This window comes from Camelus dromedarius, chromosome 10, assembly GCF_036321535.1.
Source record: "Camelus dromedarius isolate mCamDro1 chromosome 10, mCamDro1.pat, whole genome shotgun sequence".
Lineage (NCBI taxonomy): Eukaryota > Metazoa > Chordata > Mammalia > Artiodactyla > Camelidae > Camelus > Camelus dromedarius.
Genome location: NC_087445.1, coordinates 39744322 through 39757945, shown reverse-complemented (window position 1 = coordinate 39757945; position 13624 = coordinate 39744322). Strand labels below are relative to the sequence as shown.

Below are 13624 nucleotides of genomic sequence, written 5' to 3'. Positions count from 1 at the left end.
CTGAGGAACAAATGAGTGGACTCACATTATGACTCTAAGGCAAGTGCAGGCTGGTTATTGAAGGAGGAGAAACTTCCTATTTAGACATTAACAGTCTTTATAGCTACTCCCCATAAAACCGTTTCTCTCCTTCAAGTAGATACAGATAGGTTAGGGTCTCCATGGAGGGGACAGCTGTAAAAATCCTACAAAACTTTCTCTAAAAATTTGAGATCTCTATAAAAGGAGACATATTTGAATTTATGAAATTAAATTTTAGAATCTTCGAGGGAACAATTATGGTTACAAAAATTTCAACTACATGTAGTTTGACTCTGTTGTCATTTTTACTGAACAGGTTCTATCCAGAATCTGCAGATTTTCCCATAAATTTTGGTGGAAAGAAATTCAGAATCAATTTATTTCATTACAAAAGAACAACTTCTAAAACCAATAAAGTTAAGTTTTAATTTATTCTGATATAAGTGGCAGCCAGAATTGACTTTTAGTAATATTACCAACAAAACAAAACAAAACAAAACAAAACAAAAGCAACCAAAAAGGTATTAATATGCTACCTTACTAGCAGTCTATCACTGATATTTCTTTTTTTTTAATTGAAGTATAGTTGATTTACAATGTTGTGTTAGTTTCTAGTGTACAACATAGTGATTCAGTTATACACATAAATATATTCTCTTTCATATTCTTTTCCATTATGGTTTATTACAGGATATTGACTATAGTTCCCTGTGCCATACAGCAGGACCTTGTTGTTTATCTATTTTATGTATGGTAGTTTGTATCTGCTAATCCCAAACTCCTAATTTATCCCTCCCCTACCCCCTTTCCCCTTGGTAACTCTAAGTTTGTTTTCTATGTCTGTGAGTCTGTTTCTACTTTGCTATTACTGATATTTCTGAGCTGTCTTTGGAAAGATACCCCCAAAGCCCTGTTCCTTTGGTTACTTAACATTTTTTCTAATAACAAGAATGAGAATATATGTGCAAGATGAAGTGCTTAGAATTAAGTCATTTAGAAAGTAGTCAGCATTTAAAACAAACAGAACATTGGACCTTTTGTTTTAAATTTAACTTTAGAGCAAACTGATGAATAGGTTAGGATCTTAAAAATTTCTAAATAAATGTATCCAAAATATATATATTAAAAAAACAAATTATTATCAAGAAGCACGGCACCTTAATGACATGACATGTCTTTCCTGAACAAATGTTTCTCTATTCAACCAGACTGTGTGGCATTTGCTCATATTCAACAACTGTGGAAATTTGGAACAAGGTTTCTTCTCCTTTTTTAAAGAAAAAGTGTTTAATTCCTACGCTATGTGCCGGGGACAACTTATGTACAAGCTAATAGGAGATGCCATGTAATAATTTTATTATTTGACCTGACAGTAATAATGATAGCCAGTTTTTCATTAGAGACTCTACATGCCTGAGTTCTTTAAACTTGTGTGTTATCGTTTGATTCTGGAATCTAGCAGCCAGCAGCTGCTGGATAGTAAATTACGACTTGAGTGTTCATTCTGGGTCAAGCTCTTTAATGAAACTTTTACTTGGGCAACTTGGAATATATGTTTTTATGCTAATCCAGTGTTATGGAATCTACATGAAGAACTCTCTCCATCCATGACTTGGACAGGTGAAACTGAACATATTTTACATGTGGTGAGAAATAAGCAGTTTCGATTATTTTCATTACACTATTTAGACAAATAAAAATAGTACTACCATCTGAATTTCATATCCTCAGAATCAATTACAGGCAAGAACACACACATTCTTATCCTATTTAACAAAATTGTCTTTAAATAGTTTTTTTATGGAAAGATCAGAATAGTGGTCTAATGTTTACTAAGTACTAAGCATATTTCCATAAAAGCCAGAGTAAAAAAATCTAGATTTATATTTTATATACATAGCATTAAAGTAAACTGCTGCTCTCCAAAGGTTCAATCTACATGTACCCCAAGAAAAGCACACTGGCCCAGCCATAACATTAAGTGGGTGTATGTGTCCACTGTCATATGACATATGACACCAGAGATGAGCACCAGAGAAACTGCAGTGAGAGGTCAGGGAGGGAGTGTCCAGAAAACCAGGTGCCTTATTTAATAACTGTTCAATCAAAGCTTCTAAAAGTTAGAGGGGCCTTTCGTGCCCTCTCTTCCAACCTTGCACTTTCTCAGAAAAGCCTCAAGAAATGGGGTCAGTCAGCCACTGCTTGAATTCTTCCAGTTCCATGAAATAAACAGATTAAAAATACAATTGCCATTATATTATCAGGGTATGTTGCAACAACAACAAAAAAGCACCATTCCTTAGTTTAATAAATTCCAACTAATAATCAGCATTTTAAACAACGTATCTGTTTTTCAAGACTGAAAATGTATGACGATTCTTGCTCACTGTGTAGAAATTTGAAGATGAGGTTTATGCTAATGCGGAGCGTTATGACCAAGAGTGGCAGTTTGGCTGCCTGTTAGTCTCAAATGGTGACATTTATTTGTGTGAATTCTCCCCAGCCCAGGGTCTGGTTTTCAGCTTTGTAGGCTCAGAAACTTGATCTCACCAGTGTTTCAGAGTAGATTAGACCTCAGGATGAGGATTCAAGGTAACAAGGCTCACAAGAGAGAATGTCTAAGACCAGAATGTCAAATTATCACTTGAAAATGAAGAGCTTAATTGTAAATTGCAGTGGATACTTTTTTTCAGCCTGATCAAGGATTTATCTATAGTAAATAGTGCTAGGATGAACACGGCCATAGCTGCTTCTCACACTCACACTTCTGTTACTATCTAGGACTTCAGAAATTTTCCTTCTTTAAATATGCTTAAGGGAGAGAATAGCTCAAAAAGTCAGCAAGACTATTATCTGTTGATTTTACAGTTTAGTTTTCACAGTTCAACCTTATATCCAAGTTCTTCGAATGGACAAATTTGAAGAATGCCACCATGGCCCTCCGACACTGCCGACAAGCCCTGTTACTTCAATGTAGTTCATTCTCCCTGATATCTGGTAATCTAAGATACTCTCTAGAGCAGATATCATGACTTTCAGGTAATACCTTAAATGTTAAAGAAAATGAAACTCAATATATATCAGCCATTTCCTTACTTTGCAAAGATCACCATTTCTCTCATAAAAACAAACGTATAAGAATACTGTTATTTTCTCATATTTTTCCCTAGCGATACTTTTTAAAAAACATTTTTTTTACAAGTTATGTTCTTCCCCACACTGGTAATTTTCTCCTTCCATACTCTTTTTGTAATTTAAGGATTCCTTTAGAGTTTTCTTTTTTTTAATTGCCACCTGAAAATTATTTTACTTGTAAAAATTTTATTTAAGAACAATACTACCACTTATTCCACATCAAGATACGTTCTTTTTGGAATGGTTCTACTTCCACAAACTAAATTTCACCTAGCACCAACTATAAAAGGCAACTGGGAAATACAAGAAACAATAATTTAATAAACCTTATTTATGATGAACAAATAAACCAAAAGATGAACTTCTATTCATCTGTAGAGGCCCATCTCAAATATCACTTCCCCTGTGAGAGCTATTCGGACGTTCTGATCATGTCCTCACTGTATGCTCTGCTCTCGCTTTTACCATAGCTTTGACCTCACCGGTTCTCTATGCTTTATCAACTTGGGCATCCTTAGGGCTCAGTTCCACATCTCACTTTGAGTAGATGCTCAGTAAATCATAGGTAAATGAACGTGAGTCGCATACATTGCTATTAGTATATATATGGCTGCAGAAGGTGAAATCTTTGAGTCTGTCCCTTTCAAAATTAAAATTGAATATGGAAACATTTGGGAAGATGGTCTTTTTCTCATACTTGAGAGAATATCTTTATTTGGACTTCTAGAAATGAGTTGGTCAATGAGTTTGACAGTTTTCAGAATGGGGAGATTTAAGCTTAGTTGCTTCCAAATAAAAAGGAGAGAAATTTGTATTTTAAAATGATATTTAAAAAAACTAGTCAGAATAAAATAATTCTTTTTTTTTTTTTTGCAGCCAGGAATACTCATTTATTTCATGCCAAGTAATGGTTATAAATGCCAAGGCCTTTTAAAAAAGCTTTTGCTGTTTCTTTTTTTAAAGATAATTTTGTGCCCCGATTCTGAGAATACTTTTGGTACTGCTAATTCAATATTAAAATATTGTATATCTGCTGTTGTCACATGATTGCAGCATAATCCTAATGAAATGCAGGTAATGATGTAACAGTCTTTAAAGAAGGATGGTTTTTTGGACAGTCATATGAAAATTTTAAAAACATAAGTTAAAACTGACTTATTGCAATATTCACTGGAAAAAAGCTTTACTATGAGATAAAATCTCTGTAACAGTTTTCTTTAAGCATTCCAAATCTTTCATATGCCCCACGGTACCATGATACTGGGTTCACATGAGAACAAAGTAATAAGTAGCCTAGTAACAAAAACATAATTCAGTAATCAACCAGATTATTTGCCCCCCTCTTTTTATTTTTTGCTGATGTCTGCAATTCCTCTGAATTTGAGAAATATAACCCAAGACCACATGATATGACAACTAATCACACACAAAAATGACACCAGTAAATACCCTTTCTAGTTAGGTAATTTACAAAGTCAGCACATCCAGCCAGTTAAAATACTCACTATGCAGAGGTGAACACACTTAAGTCAAAGCAAATTGCTTTTGCTCTCTTTTAAGAACGTGTTTTTGGGCAAGTTTTTAGTTTCATGTTTTGGCAAAAGGCAACATGTTTATTTTGACCTTTGTAAGAATGTGCCTAAGCCAAGAACACCCCAATTTAATTTTAAAACAAAATTTAGCATATCATTGTAATAATCATTATAGAGTAAATTCTATTTCTAATAGTTATAAAATAATCATTAACCAAGAAAAAAAATGCATGCTACACATTTAGTATAAAATACTATATACCTTCTAAGATTTATTTTTAAACGTTTCAAATACTTACTATGCAAGTTATTATAAATGTAGGTAAACTATATGCTGAATATTATTTTTAACTCCCCAGATAACCATTAATAAAATCTCACTTATTATGTAGACAACAAATCTCAGACTTGAAATATTGATGGCCACACAGATATATTTTAAAGGTGAACAGAGCAAGCCAAAATTCAAAGTGGCTTGCAATGCATAGATAGCATAATACTTTTGTGACACTGTGATTACAATATTTCCTTTCATAAGAAGCCACCCCCCCATGCCATTAGTTAACCACATGGTTATTATATTTAGCTTGATTCACCATAAATGCCGTTATAACACCTGTGGTTTCCCTCATTAAGAACTGAAATGGATGGGGTCAGGGGTTGAAAGGGCAGCATATGCGCTATGAAAGAACTAGTTAACATAGTCTATTATATTGGTGCACTGGTAAATCTCATTTCTATTCATCAGATGATTAGTTCAATCAATATTTATTCCTCTATGCTCCCTTTGTCTTGTGCTACAAAGGAGACATCCTTCAAATTCATGGCATAAGCCTTGTTATCTATGAATTTGTTGCTTAATTTGAGAGGGAATATTTTATTTATTTGGCAGTCCTGAATTCTTTGATTCCTCTTCTTTCTAATTATCATTAGACAGTAGAATGGAGTTTTGTGTAGATTATTTATAAATAAATGCTATTAACCGTTTCTTTTTTATGCAACTGAAGTACCACATGTATTCATTTCTTCTTTTTGAATGCGCTGGAAAGTTGTTTCTGTTTTTCTAAATATGTTTGAATTTGTAAGTCGGGATTGAAAGAAAAGAATGATTTTTCTCTCTCAAATATTCATTCTTCTTGTCTGAGTGGGTGGTTATAGGCACATACATATACATATTGTGTATCAGTGTGTACCAACAGACGCCTCCAAAGACTGCTATTATCTGCTAGGGATTCTGGTAAGTCAGAGATTCTATTCAAAGTAAGATAAATATTTGCAAGAAGCTGTAATTGGAAGATGATTACAAAATTACAGGAATGATACTTTATGTATAGAGTGCTCATTTTATCAAAGATCATTATTCATTACATTGCAAAAGATTTATTTCATTCATCTACTTAATTTCTGTCCTTTAGATAAGAATGGTTGGAATAGTAAAACTACATCTAGAATTTTAAAAAACTTATATTAATTATTAAGCACAATGTCCATTGCTAATATTTACTTTCTGTGTATATTAACATCACGGTAAGATGTGTTGTTAATGTCAATTACATAAAATTAATGGCAATATAATTAAAGCCTTTTTTTGTCTTTACAGAATAGACACAGAAATGACTTAGTCTTAAGAAATTCTCTTCATGTTACTAGAATGTTAAAAAATATATTTAAGTCACCTTAATCGCTAATAACTTTTGTATTAATAACATACATGTTCATAACCTTTGATTTGTTTCAGTAGGGCCAGGTTTTGATGGTTTTAACTTTGGCATTATTTCTCCTATTTTCTCATATAATTCTCTACAAGGCATAGATTCCTCCAATGTACGGTGGCACTGATGTTATTGTTCACAATTTAAAACCTCACTTTATTTATGAATTTGCAGAACACCAGCAGAACCTCATATACAGAATTTTAAAACTTAAAAATTTACTAGGATAATTTTTAACTATGTATTAATTGAATGCTATAGTATATACTTTAGAGGTATATTATTCATTGCAGTGACAAAATCTAGTTAATGTGTTGTGATTCATACTGTTTATTTCTTAGGACTATTGTATCAAAAAGTATAAAAACTACATAAAGCTGAAAAAAGTTTTACTTATTTTTTACCTAGGAAAACTTCCTATATTGAATCATTTAAAAATTCTGGTGACAATTCTGTATACACTACTTTCAGAAAAAAAAGTAGGTATTATTATACAGTTTGAATGTCATTTTCATGAAGACCAGCCCTGAAACTTAGTATTTTCTTGGTGCTGAAAATCTTTGTTACTGTAAAATAAGGTTTCATGAGTCTGAAACATTTAAATTTAAAAAACAATATATTTGCTTTGCATATACACATGAATAATTGCTTTTAAGGTTGTTAACAGTTTAGTATCTAACAAATTATTACCAAAATAAGTAAATGTGGGTATTCCTTTTGATTGAGTATGAAATAAACATATCATTTATGTTAAAATAAAACTTCACACAAACCACTTTAATAATGATGCAAGAAATCCTTTAAGGGTTTTCTAAACAGTACAGCAGATTATACTGTTGTTGATGGAAAATCCAGGACTTCTGAGTTTTAAATGAATGCTACAAAGGAGTTTTAATCTTGTTTCCCCCATGTTTATGAGGCCTGCTTCTCAAAATTTTCTCTTTCTATTTCCACCTGGGTTTCCCAATTCCTGATTATCTGAATATAGAAAAGTTAAAAGCCTTAGTGGGTATTAATATGTATCCTAGAAGTCCAGTTTGTCAAGCACTTCTGTGTCAAAATACTTGTTACAAATTCACTCAGGATGTTGGGGGTAGGGGGAAGAGAGAGTCCCAAGATGTAACCAGCTGAGAAAAGAAAATTTTTTTCTAGCTATATATGTTTCAATAATACTTGAAACATAGCTTTAGGATTTTTCTTTAAACTGTCTGAATGTTTACTTTTCTTGGAAAATACAAGACAGCTTACTGATAATTACTTAACAAACAATTGTTAATGGCTACTGACAGAGATGTCCTTCCAGCAATAGTTTTTAATTGTGGGAGGTGGAATGCTGGTTAGAAACTGTTAATTGGAATATTTGGAAGAAATTCAGGTCTAGAACTTGTTTAGGAAATTTCAAGGCCTGGCCAGCAGAGATCCAAACTTCCCAAGGTTTGCCATACCTCTGAGAGCAAGCTGCTGCTTTTCTAAAGTTAGGAGTTCATAAAAATTAACTACCTGAAAATAATAGATGAAAACTGGGCTTTAGAAAAGCCAAGCCCCATCATTGTTTACAGCAAGCATAAAACCAGATTTCTAATCCGCCGGAGCCACAATCACCTATTGATTGCCACGACATCTGTGCCCCTGTTTTTGGAAGCAGGGTTTTCTGCGGAAGCAGGGCTGAAAAATTCGACCATTTCCGTGCCCCCATGTAATAAACAGCTGGCAGGCTTCTCAGGAAAGTCTTGAAACCCCCCCCCCCCCACTTGTTTCTCACCTGTGGGCGGACCCAATTAAAAGTCCTCCCTTCTCCATTCAGAAGTTATTCCTTTCAATACTGCAGTCTACGAAGTAGCATCTTTAGACCTCATGTGGTTGGTACCCTCTAGCAGACAAAGGGTGAAATGCTTTGTGCGCCACCAAATACAACCTTCTCCGCCGCAGGCCGGACGAGAGTAAACCCTCATGCTCGACCACTCAGTTCAGCCGTGGGGCAAGACAATGACCTGAAGATCCTAGCCTCTTAACCCCTTACTTACCCCAGAGCTTTCCTCGGGATAGCCTCTTAACTATCCTAGACCTGGAGGGGGCGCGGGGGAAACTGGGGGTCCTGGGTGGCTTTGCTGGTCCCCCGGGCGACCACTCAATACTGGACGAAGTTTGCGTCGCACAAAGCGCCCTGACTCAGGAACGTTGCCAAATGCATACACCGTGGAGCTGAGGCTGTGGTACAGGCTGGGACCACCTGGGGATGAGGTGTATGTACGCGGGCGCGCGCGCTCTTGCACATGTAATGTATAGGGTAAAATGGAGCGGGCACGCTGTAAAAAGCCGAGTTCAAAAACTGTCCCCTCCCCAAATATAGGCTGCTTAGTAGCCCAGGCACAAGAAAGAGCTGATTCATTTTCGCTCTCTCACTTCTCAAGTTCACACTCAAGTCCAACCCCTGACTCCCACAATACGTCTGAGTAGCCTGGACCTTTTCTCCATCCTTAAACAATCACTCCTGATGACACGGGAGGGCAAGGTTTGTAGGAAATGTGCAGAGATGGCAGAGGAAAAACAGTAAGGTATCAAGAAAGGGGAGTCCAGGAGGTAGAGAAGATTCTGCCACCTTTTAAGTTCACTTTTTCTCTGGCGCGTGCCCGCAGGCCGCCTGAGAGCCGCCTTACGTTAGAATCCACTGGAACGGGGTGGGGTTTCAAAAGGTGAGTAGGAGGCAAGCACCAGGCTTTCAACCTTTCAAGCTTCTGGAGTCCTGAAGTGGGCTTCCCAGCGAATCCAAACTGTCGCCGGTAAACTGCTCCTTCAGGAGTAGCGCGATCAAGCTACAACCCACTCTTGATCCACACTCCTGTTTTCTACAATTTAAGGGGAGAGTGAGCAGCTTTTGAGCCCCAGGCCCTAGTGCCGGGTTGGAGCTGAGGTGGCGCGTGTTTTCGGACTTTCAGAACTTAAGGATCCGGCCATTGGAAGAATATTGATTGGAGGGGATGAAGTAGGGAATGGACGAACTGGCTGCCCCAGATTGGAGCAGGGAAAGCTGAAAAGAGAGTGGATGGTGGTGAGATGGGACAGAAAGAGAGTAACAAAGACCAGGGCATCTCTCACTTAAAGGTTCTGTATCCGTCAATTGTCCAAGTATAGTTTCCTGAAAGAATATGGGCAGTGGAACACGTGACCCGCCCCCCCCTCAACCGGGACCCTAAACTGGAACCAGTTCGCACTCAAGGGGACCCCACTACCAGTGTGCAGGTCCATCAAGACCATCCTACTAGGATGTCCCTGTCCCTTATCTTCAGCTACCTCCCTCCCACCTACCTCCTTGGAAGGCCTCTCTGTTCCTCCTCCTCTGTCCCTTTCCAGACACATCCCAGCGCCTAGCTGGCTAACCGAGTCTCTGCCCTGGCGTCCAGGCTGGGAGCTCTCTGGTAGCAGAGCCTGGGGAGCATGCCCATTTCCCCTACTCTGGGGGCTCCTAAAGAGGTATTGGGAGCGTGGGTGGGAGGTGAATACAGCGGAGTGGAAAGCGGTAAGTGTTTGCCCTCCAAGTTCTTCCTGCCTAGTTCACCTGTCGTGCGGGGTCAGAGATGTACGAAGGAAGGTACGGAGTTGGTCGTTTTCAACTTCTTGTTGCCAGGACTCGGAGGGACAGGCGAGGAGAAGAACCCCCGACCGCCCTGCCGCACAGCAAGAAACGCAGAATGACCAAGAAGAAAAACTGGGCGCTGGGGGGGGGGGGCGGGTACTCAGAGGCTTGCACTTATCCCGCCGGCGCGGGGATACCCAGCCCGCTCTGCTAGAAAAGAGTGAAGTTGTGGCCAAGTAGAAAGTAGAGGAGAGCGGATATGGGCACAGCGCGCAGAAAACCTTAAGGTCCCGGCCGCAGGGGAGGAGACGGACAAAGTGACTCCCTAAAGCAGGCCAGGCCATCCGCTCGTGGGCAGCACAAAGTGCAGCTGGAGCAGGTGTCTTGCCCCTGTCCCCGGCGCGTCGCCCTGCAGCTGCCAGCTCGTCCCGGGGACTCGTCGCCGTCGCAGCCAGGGTCCCGACCCGAAGGTTCACACAGCACCGCCTCCCGCAACGGCCCTCTGACAAAAGAGCCTTCCCACCGCGGGTAGCGCGGGCTCTTCAATCCTCTGGAACTTTCTCTGCACAACTTTTTCAGGGTGGCGCTCGTCTCTCGGCCGCGCAGGCTCGGGCACGCGGACCTGGCCAGGGCGCAGCGCCGGCGCCAGGGACCCGGCAGGGGACGATCCCCAAATCCACGTCTAAACCCACGACACCGCCCCCTCTGCCTACCACTCCCACGAAGGGACATGTCAGCCGGCCTGGACGCTGATGGGCCTCATAACCTTGAGATCCTGTGTACCCGCTCCGCCGCCTGTCCTTGCGCCCAGCGCGTCAAACCCTGCCGGCGACCGCTGTGCGCCTGGCGCTTCCAGCGGCTTCTGCCTAGAGGCATCTCTCTGCCGCCTCTCCCTCCATCCAGCGTCCACTTCCGCACCTTAAAGTGACACCCCAAAATGGTTCAGTGCAACTCAAGGACTTTGAGGAAGCAACTGGCGTCGCCCCACCCTCCAAAAAGCGCCTTCCTGCGGCCCTCCAGAACTCCCGAGAGGCATCAACACCTTCCCACAACTTTCTACGCCCAGGCCATTTACAGCCCACCTGCGAACGCGAACTCGGGAACTGCGCCCCACCAACCTCTTTCCTCTTCTGCAGGGTGCTCTCCCCTCCCCCATCTCCCATCTGGCTGGAGTTGGTCGGACCTGGGGAGACACGGTGCCCGCGGGCTCGCTTACCTCGCATGGTGTGGCCGCTCTCCCTCTCCGCGTAGTCATGAAGCTGCTCCCAGACCGAACCCCGGAAAGCCCAAAAATCCCGCTCAGCACGAGTGAAGAAGGTGGTCGGCAAAGAACTGCTCCGCCGAGAAAACCATCCCTTTAGGCGGACGCCGTGGCCGGAGGGTGACGTTTGCCGTCGCCGCCGCTGCTGCTATGTTAACAGTTTTGATGATGGTGGTGGTGACTGTTTTGATGGTTGTTTGGTTGTTTGTTTGTTTTCAGGAAGGGTAAAAAAAAATTTGCTGGCTGGCTGATGCCTGGGTTTTGTTTTGCTTTTGTTTTTCTTTTTTCTTTCTCTCCAATGTGCTTGCTTTTTAAAAATGCCACCGCCTCCGGCTTAGAAGATTTCTTTTGTGATCACTTGGACTGAGGAGGAGGAAGGGCAGCAGCAGGAGGAGGAGTTGTTGGTGGTTTTGTTAGTTACAAAGAAGAGGGAGAGGAGCACGGAAAAAAAAAGGAAACAGAAAGAAAAGGAAGAAAGGCGGTGTGGATGGCAGAGCATGTGCGTTTTCACATGACATCTGTGCCTGTTAGCGGATCCACAATGTGAATTTTCACTGTTCAGTTACAGGGAGGAAGGGAGCGAGAGAGAAAGAGAGGAGAGAGATGGAGAGAGAGAGCCGAGAAGGGGCTTATACGAGAGGGCGGGTTTGGCTGGGACTTCCAGGCCCCGCCTCCTGTCAGCGCCGCCGCCAATCATCGCCCGGCAGCTCTTGGAGGGGCTGGGACCACGGGGGACCCGCTTGAAGGCGAGGGGCGGGGGTTAGGACACCGGAGCCGAAGGCGGCCAGGGCTGGAACTGGGCTTAGAGACTGTCCGAACTGGGCGAAGAGAGGGACCGATAGAGAGTCGGACAGATCTGCAGGTGACATTCACTTCCGACTCCAGGAGGAGGGAAGGGGCACTGACCAGTCCTTCGGAGGGGAGGGACGCGGGGTTCCCCAGGTCCGTCGTTGCTTCCCTCTCTCTCAAAACCTTCGGGGCCGGGATAGTTAGTTTTGAATTTATGGCATCTCTCCGAAGAGTCCTTTTTCGGTAAACTACGCAGGTCTGGCAAGGGGTTCCCGGGCTGGACCCATCAGTTTCAGTGCTTCCACTGAATGCAAATCAACTTCCATCACTTTGAGCACAACTAAAATGCAGTCCCATGCAAGTAGCTGTCCGCGTCCTTTAAAACCATCTTTCATATGCTTCCTGCTTCAGTCCTAAAAACAAAATAAACAAAACAATGAGATCCCTTCTTTGTTTAAATATTTTAAAATTTTATAATGCTTTCTTTTGTCTGAGAAATAGATTTTTATTAGCTCCTGGAGTTGCTAATAAGCCGGATTTGGGCCACAGACTCAAGGATAACAGCCCCAGTTGGCTGTGTGGCTACCTTAGTGGTGTAAGGCAAAGGGCTGAGGCTAGAAGGTATGACTGTGTGCTGGTATTGATTTGAAGAAGGTGCAGGACTTCAGGAGGAGGAACTGTTTATTTTATTTGCTATTAGAAGACACTTGTCTGTTTAGAGGCGATTGGTAATTAAGTGGTGGGTGAAAATCATCCTCTACATATTTATTGTATTCCTTAGGTGAAAATCATCATCTATGTCCATTTATTTGTATTGTGGCAAAAATCTAATGCATATGTCAAAACTGTTCTTTATCAAGTTTGCCTTTCTCATTGTACATATTATATAGATGATCACATCTACTTCTCACAGCAGGGAACTTTGTAAATACTTTGATTAATTGGTCACCCTGAAAGACAGAGAGGTGAAAAAATTTGCCTCATCTCCTCAGTTTTAAGGCATTGAGGCTTCTATGCATTAGCATACCTGTTGGAAGAGCAGGCCTCATCATCATTTAAATATCTGAATGATTTGACTTTTACTGGTTTTTTTAATATTATGTCATGTAACACAAAGTACAAAGTAGAATTGGCGATTATTTAATTAGATCACTACTCTGCCAAGTAGTTTTTTTTTCCCCCTTGATTAACTTAAAACTGGATTACTTTCTGACTCTTCACTAGTATTAAATTGACTTAGCCCTGCTGTATGCCCTTTCATTTGCAAGCCAATGTGTAATTTGGAAAAAATTTACTATTAAGAATGAAAGTTGATTGAGTCTTTAATTAAATGAAATGAACAAAAAGAAGTTACTGTTCAGAATAGTTATTCTCTTATAAATACCTTTCCCCTAGATTTGTAATTGACATAGTAGTTAATCTTTTAAGATAATATTTAAGGCTCCCTGGTTTTATCATTTTTAATCAAGTAAAATATATTCATCATAACTACATTAAAGCTGCACTAAGTTATGCCTAATTTAGTTGCTTCATTAAAAATTACTGAATATAAAATAGTCAAGAAACAAATTGTGACTACATCATCTTAATTTTATGTGCT

General features: G+C 40.4%; 1 protein-coding gene across 1 annotated transcript in view; it reads right to left on the bottom strand.

The window, feature by feature from the left end:
- The window catches only part of RORB (RAR related orphan receptor B), a 175634-nt gene extending 163732 nt beyond the window's left edge, over positions 1-11902 (bottom strand). The window contains exon 1 of the mRNA XM_011000125.3: positions 11191-11902. Coding sequence (XP_010998427.2) covers positions 11191-11197 — 7 coding nt within the window. The 5' untranslated portion in view covers positions 11198-11902. The remainder of the gene's footprint in view (positions 1-11190) is intronic.
- Positions 11903-13624: the final 1722 nt, after the last annotated feature.